This window comes from Melanostigma gelatinosum (genome assembly GCF_949748355.1).
Source record: "Melanostigma gelatinosum genome assembly, chromosome: 15".
NCBI lineage: Eukaryota > Metazoa > Chordata > Actinopteri > Perciformes > Zoarcidae > Melanostigma > Melanostigma gelatinosum.
Genome location: NC_136648.1, coordinates 1,131,299 through 1,139,350, shown reverse-complemented (window position 1 = coordinate 1,139,350; position 8,052 = coordinate 1,131,299). Strand labels below are relative to the sequence as shown.

Genomic DNA, 8,052 nt, shown 5'->3' with positions numbered 1-8,052 from the left:
AGAACCGAACCACCGTCTTACATCACCGCTTCACTTGCACATCCGAGTAGTAAAACAGTTCCCACATTTAACACGTATCTTTCCTACTTTTACCCACAAAATGTTCATATAATTGACTCTTGCTAACAGAACAAGTCCTTTATTGTTTTTCACGCTGTCATTTACACGCTCACGAGCCGTTTTAGTTCACTATGTAGCTCACATTTGGCGCGAAAATTGTCATGTATGCGGATGGAGAAAAAAGGGGAAAAAAAAGGCACGAGCCAGAGTATTAAATGTCTCGAGAGCAGTTAGCGGTGATGATGCTGAGGCGACAACACGGAACACCTTGAACTCTTCACCTGGAGTCATAACGGTGAGTTTAACACAAAACCAGCCTGAAAACACGCAGACGTGAACACTGCAGTTACTTTAACTCACGACCTGTATTTTAACAGCTGGTCATTAAAACGGTGATTTCAGTGGTTCACGGTAGATTTGCATGTTTTAAAACCGGAGACTGGCGACTGTCCGTTAACCTGCTGAGCAGCAACGCGGAATATATTACAATATATCATATTTGGACATACTTTTGTAATATGTTGACGTATTTTTGTGATATTTGGACGTACTTTGTGTCATATTTTGATGTATTTTTTGTGATATTTGGACGTATTTTTTGTGATATTTTGACGTATTTTTTGTGATATGTTGATGTATTTTTGTAATATCTGTATGTATTTTTTGTGATATTTTGACGTATTTTCTGTGATATTTTGACGTATTTTTTGTAATATTTGTATGTATTTTTTGTGATATTTTGACGTATTTTCTGTGATATTTTGACGTGTTTTTTGTATTATTTGGACCTATTTTTTGTGATATTTGGACCTATTTTTTGTAATATTTGTATGTATTTTTTGTGATATTTTGATGTATTTTCTGTGATATTTTGACGTATTTTTTGTGATATTTGGACGTATTTTTGTAATATTTGTATGTATTTTTTGTGATATTTTGACGTATTTTCTGTGATATTTTATATTTATATTCTTTATATTCATCGTGTATCTGATGCCTTGTTGAAGGAGGTTTTGTTGGTCGAGCTCTAAACCCTGACCTGGTGTCGTGTCTCCTCACAGACCGCCGTGATGCCGCCGGTGTTGACCGCGTCCAGCAGGAACTACGACCACGACGCGGTGCAGCCTTACTTCTTCCTGGATGGCGAGGAGGAGGTGGAGGACTTCTACCTCCCGGGACCCGGAGAAGACATGTGGAAGAAGTTTGAGCTGCTGCCGACGCCCCCCGTGTCCCCGAGCCGGAGAGCCTCCCCGTCCGACGGCCAACACCTGGAGGAGGCGTCCCAACACCTGGAGGAGGCGTCCCAACACCTGGAGGAGGCGTCCCAACACCTGGAGGACCACGACCACCGCGACCCCTCCACGGCCCTCCTCCTCCTCCAGTCCTTCGTCATCCAGGACTGCATGTGGAGCAGCAGCTTCGCCGCCGCCAGCGAGCTGGAGAAGGTGGTGTCCGAGAGGCTGGCCTCGCTCCGGGCCCGTCGGGACTCCTCCTCCTCCACCACCTCCACCTCCTCACCTGGTGGTCAGCAGCCGGGCGGCTCTCGGGTGAACCTGTACCTGCAGGATGTCCACCACACGGACTGCATCGACCCCTCCGCGGTGCTCCCGTTCACCGCGGTGAAGGAGACAGAACTGTGTCCGGACTCAGCGCCGCTCAGCAGCAGGGACAGTGAATCAGGTGGGGGGGGGCTTTTATTTTGAAAAGGATCATTGTGGTTTATTACAACACAAAGTGTTATTTTCTGTAGTTTCATCTGTCGTGATGAAAACATCTACAGGATGGATGCCTTGAACATGTTACAATCCATGAACACATCTTTCATTTCTTCCAAGCCTACTAGTAGTACTGATAGTACTATCAGTACTACTAGTACTGATAGTACTGATAGTACTGATAGTACTGATAGTACTAATAGTACTAGTAGTACTGATAGTACTGATAGTACTGATAGTACTGATAGTACTATCAGTACTACTAGTACTGATAGTACTGATAGTACTAATAGTACTAGTAGTACTGATAGTACTGATAGTACTGATAGTACTGATAGTACTAATAGTACTAGTAGTTCTGATAGTACTGATAGTACTGATAGTACTGATAGTACTAGTAGTTCTGATAGTACTAATAGTACTAGTAGTTCTGATAGTTCTGATAGTTCTGATAGTACTGATAGTACTAATAGTACTGATAGTACTAATAGTACTAGTAGTTCTGATAGTACTAATAGTACTAGTAGTTCTGATAGTACTGATAGTACTAGTAGTTCTGATAGTACTAGTAGTTCTGATAGTACTGATAGTACTGATAGTATTAATAGTACTGATAGTACTGATAGTACTAGTAGTTATGATAGTACTGATAGTACTGATAGTACTAATAGTACTGATAGTACTAGTAGTTCTGATAGTACTGATAGTACTAGTAGTTCTGATAGTACTAATAGTACTAGTAGTTTGATAGTACTGATAGTACTGATAGTACTAGTAGTTCTGATAGTACTGATAGTACTGATAGTACTAGTAGTTCTGATAGTACTGATAGTACTGATAGTACTAATAGTACTAGTAATTTGATAGTACTGATAGTTCTGATAGTACTAGTAGTTCTGATAGTACTAATAGTACTAGTAGTTCTGATAGTACTGATAGTACTAGTAGTTCTGATAGTACTAATAGTACTAGTAGTTCTGATAGTACTGATAGTACTGATAGTACTAGTAGTTCTGATAGTACTAATAGTACTAGTAGTTTGATAGTACTGATAGTTCTGATAGTACTGATAGTACTAGTAGTTCTGATAGTACTAATAGTACTAGTAGTTCTGATAGTACTGATAGTACTGATAGTACTAGTAGTTCTGATAGTACTAATAGTACTGATAGTACTAGTAGTTCTGATAGTACTGATAGTACTGATAGTACTAGTAGTTCTGATAGTACTAATAGTACTAGTAGTTTGATAGTACTGATAGTTCTGATAGTACTAGTAGTACTGATAGTACTAGTAGTTCTGATAGTACTGATAGTACTGATAGTACTAGTAGTTCTGATAGTACTAATAGTACTGATAGTACTAGTAGTTCTGATAGTACTGATAGTACTAGTAGTTCTGATAGTACTAATAGTACTAGTAGTTTGATAGTACTGATAGTTCTGATAGTACTGATAGTACTACTAGTACTGATAGTACTAGTAGTTCTGATAGTACTGATAGTACTGATAGTACTAGTAGTTCTGATAGTACTGATAGTACTGATAGTACTAGTAGTTCTGATAGTACTAATAGTACTAGTAGTTTGATAGTACTGATAGTTCTGATAGTACTGATAGTACTAGTAGTACTGATAGTACTAATAGTACTAGTAGTTTGATAGTACTGATAGTTCTGATAGTACTGATAGTACTAGTAGTTCTGATAGTACTAATAGTACTAGTAGTTCTGATAGTACTGATAGTACTGATAGTACTAGTAGTACTGATAGTACTGATAGTACTGATAGTACTAGTAGTTCTGATAGTACTGATAGTACTAGTAGTTCTGATAGTACTAATAGTACTAGTAGTACTGATAGTACTGATAGTACTAGTAGTTCTGATAGTTCTGATAGTACTGATAGTACTGATAGTACTAGTAGTTCTGATAGTACTATTAGTTCTGATAGTACTGGTAGTACTGATAGTACTGATAGTACTGATAGTACTAGTAGTTCTGATAGTACTAATAGTTCTGATAGTACTGATAGTACTAGTAGTTCTGATAGTTCTGATAGTACTGGTAGTACTGATAGTATTCTCACCAGAGCAGCAGTAGAAGTATATCTAACAGTTTTAGTGACTCCACCATGTTTTCTTTATTTTAGAAGAAGAAGAGATCGACGTGGTGACAGTGGACAGACGGAAGGCATCCCGGCGGTCCGATGCCGGCAGCAGAGCTTCCTCCTCCTCCGCCTCTTCCTCCTCCTCCTCCTCCTCCTCCGCCTCTTCCTCCTCCTCCTCCTCCTCCGCCTCTTCCTCCTCCTCCTCGTTGGTCCTGAAACGTTCTCACGTAAACATCCATCAGCACGACTACGCCGCCCAGCGGCCCGCCGGGAAACGTTCAAAGCCGGAGAGCAGCAGCCCGGCGCTGAGGCAGAGCGGCGGCGGTGTCGTCGGTGGAGGCCGGCGGTGCTCTAACCCTCGGCCCGACGGAGAGGACGACCGGGACAAGCGGCGGACTCACAACGTGCTGGAGAGGCGGCGCAGGAACGAGCTGAAGAGGAGCTTCTCCGCTCTCAGGGATCAGATCCCGACGGTCGCCCGCGACCACCGAGCCGCCAGAGTGTGGATCCTGAAGGAGGCGACGCAGTTCGTCCACGAGGTCCGAGAGGACCAGAGGAGGCTGCTGACGAGGAAGGAGGAGCTGAGGAAGAGGAGCGAGGAGCTCAGACACAGACTGGAGCAGCTGAGGACTTTACGTTAACGTTTATTTCATGTCGCCTTCATCACGTCAGAAACTGACTCCAGAACACCAAGACTGCAACTTCTACAATTAACTATTTAATTCATAAATGACAGAACTACAAGGACCATAATTCACAACCAGTCAAACTGTGTTTGTTTGTATTTATTCTATTTGTATCTGAATATGATCACAGTGATCAATACTTGTATGATTATCGTTTCAGTTTGGCTCTGTTATTGTTTATTCTTTCATTGTTTTATTAAATTTTTTTAAACAGTTAATTTTTTTATATTTTTCACCAGAGGAAGTACCTCCAGCTACTTTCAGAATAAAAGCCCTTCAGAGTCACTGAGGTTTGTTTACATCGAGTCTCTTCGTTCAGTCAAACAGACGTCAGATCAGCTGACCGTCGTCATGTGTTTGTGTCTGAGGAACAGGTGAAAGTTGAGCTTCATCCTCACGGCTGTCGTTTCATGACACGTTTTAAAAATCTTTAAAATCTTTAAAAATCGAGATCAGACGGAATAACTGAAACTGATCAAGTTTAAAACAAAGCAGCAGAATTCAGGCCTCGAATAGTTAAACAAACCTTTTTCTGTTTTGTGAGATATTTAGAACAACTTTCTCAGAGTCACTAACTCTGTACTCCCACTTTTTCTGGAGCTTTGAACAGAATCTGAAAACCATGAAATGCTCAAAAAAAGAAAGTTTAAATTGAGATGAATTATTATTATCTTAGACCGTCTTCACAGGAAAACAAAGGATCAGGAGAGTTAATTATCCATGATGTAATTATTAGATATTAGAAAGAGAGATCATAAAGTCAGACGCAGCTTTCTGGTCGTCTTTATGACGAAGTGGAAAAGTGATGAAATGAAGTGAACCAGCAATTAATAACATAAAGTACACAAAGTAAATGAAGGGAAACACGAAATAAGTGCAGTTGATGGTGACGGAGCAGTACATAATACACCACAATACGAGCTGTGTACAACCGTGTGGATTTAACATTTTCAAAGGTTTTTAATTGATGTTGAGCTGCTGTTAAAAAAAACAAAAGACTTCCTGTAAACAAGCTCTTGAACCACTGGAGGCTTTTATTGTGAAAGAAAGAAAAAGGTCAAACAGGAGCAACGATAAATGTATTTATTAGTGCTGGGCAAGTTAAAGCGTTATCGCATTAACGCATTAATTAATTAACACCGACAATTATTTTATCGCGCGTTAACGCATTTTTTAAATGTATTATTATCGTAACAGCCTGTCTCGTGTTTATGGTTTTGCATTGGAGATATGATGTCCCTTCAGGGTTGCCGTAGAGAAAAGGCTTCCGCTGCTCTCCCTGGAGACGACTGGACATCGCTGGTAAAGTCAGCAGACACTCACATGTTAGTGCAGCTACACGCTGACATTCACCGCAAACACATTCAAACGCACAGATCGGGAGCGAAGGACTTTGAAAGTTAGCGGAAACATTAACGTGAGACAACATCCGGTTTTCAGAATAAGATGCCAACAAAGTATGAATTATATTCACATTAAGTATGAAACATGCTGCCTGCATCTCGTGAACCAAATGTTATTGCCCTTTAGTTCATATAGCAGTACTTTCAAAATAAAAGTGCACAATACACTACTTTATAATTCATTGTTGAACTTTACCATAACAATGAGATTAATCGCAAAAAATCCATGCGATTAATCGCAATTAAATATTTGAATCGTTGCCGAGCACTAATATTTAAATATAGAAAATAAAAGCACGTCTTAAACAAAGGCCCGATTCTTCGGTATGAAAATTGCAAAACAACATGCAGAGAATTAAAAATGCTAAAAGACTGAAGAATAAGATCGTCTGTGTCAGTGGGAGGAAGTTTGAGAGGAATTTCCCTTCGAGGCAGAAACGAAACAGAACAAAGAAATCAAACATCTAAAATAAGTAACGTGCCGTTAAAATGTGGAACATGTGAATGTGTCAGAGGTAAAGTGAGTCACCGGTGTCTCCCCTTCACCTCCCTCTCTACGCTCACCGCTCAGCTTCTTCAAACACGGAGTTTCAACTGTTGCTGTGACACCTGAACGCACCACTCGTTAGGACAGGTTGTCTGTGCTGTGAAATCCTTTTTCCAGAGCAGTAAACTTTCTTCAGGAGTTCTTTGTTTTAGAACAGTTCAAAGGGTCCTGTGGGATTTAGTGCCATCTAGTGGTGACGGTGCAGATTACAGCCGACTGAAACTGTCCTCTGCGTCTGAAAACTAACTCGACCGACTCGACCGCGTAAAACACATCCACGTCTTCATTAGACGTCTTAGAATAACTGACGTCTTAAAACAACGGTTCGTATCATTTCTTATGGAAAAGTTATTCATCGTTTTTTTGCTTTTTCCTTCGTTTCTACTTGTTACATGAAAAGTCTTTTCAAAATAAAGGTTTTAGACCTGTTTAGATTTACACAACAAAACTACACTTCTCAGCTGTCACTTAAATGTCTTGTGTGTACTTGTAGTTGTAACTGTTCTGCATCACTGAAGATGTTTTTTTTCCTTCATGACGAGAAAGAAAATGAAAGTCAGGTAAAATATTTTTTTGTGGTTAATGTACTTCAACAGCAGCTATAAGTACTGCGGTGTTTCCTGAACTTTAAACTCAACATCTGGTGTTTCTAAGAAGTTCAGCCGACCTTTAAGAGAAGCTTAATGCTGCGTTCACTGACATTCAGTTCATCAGAAGACTTCTCAGACAACAGACGTCAACTTTGTTTAATACAAATACTTCATCCGTGGAGGAAGTACTCACATCATTTACTGCAGTAAAAGTACTAATACCACACTGCAGAAATACTCTGTTACAATAATAGTACTAATACCACTCTGCAGAAATACTCTGTTACAATAATAGTACTAATACCACTCTGCAGAAATCCTCTGTTACAATAATAGTACTAATACCACTCTGCAGAAATACTCTGTTACAATAATAGTACTAATACCACTCTGCAGAAATACTCTGTTACAATAATAGTACTAATACCACTCTGCAGAAATACTCTGTTACAATAATAGTACTAATACCACTCTGCAGAAATCCTCTGTTACAATAATAGTACTAATACCACTCTGCAGAAATACTCTGTTACAATAATAGTACTAATACCACTCTGCAGAAATCCTCAGTTTTAATGAAAGTACTCATATTTGTACTTAAGCACAGTACTGAGTAGATGTTCTTCGTTTCATTCCATCAGTGTGCTGACTTCTCTCTGCTGTACAACCACTTTTGAAACAATAACGTGTGCTATGAATACATGTTGTGTACATATATGTACATGTTCTGTGTATTATTATGGGCTGCAGCAGACGAGAGGAAAAGCAGAGTGGTGTTAGTTTGTGATCTGATCACACAGCTGCCGTCTGGTGAACCAACAACCACGCAAAGTAAAACTCTGTGAGCTGATAAGGCTCCACGTGTGCTCATCGTTTACCCACAATGCCGAGCGGCGATATCAGTCAAACAGAGGAGTGGTTTCCTGCTTCCTGCTGGCATCGAC

The 8,052-nt window shown here is 39.9% G+C and overlaps 1 protein-coding gene across 1 annotated transcript; it reads left to right on the top strand.

Annotated features, from left to right (window-relative positions):
* Nucleotides 1-303: 303 nt before the first annotated feature.
* Nucleotides 304-4,817, top strand: LOC306788972 (transcriptional regulator Myc-B-like). Its single transcript, XM_079284710.1, has 3 exons — nucleotides 304-355; nucleotides 1,122-1,740; nucleotides 3,925-4,817. Exons 2-3 carry the CDS (start codon nucleotides 1,131-1,133, stop codon nucleotides 4,521-4,523), a joined length of 1,209 nt encoding a protein of 402 aa, XP_079140836.1. The 5' UTR covers nucleotides 304-355; nucleotides 1,122-1,130; the 3' UTR covers nucleotides 4,524-4,817.
* The last annotated feature ends 3,235 nt before the right edge of the window (nucleotides 4,818-8,052 follow it).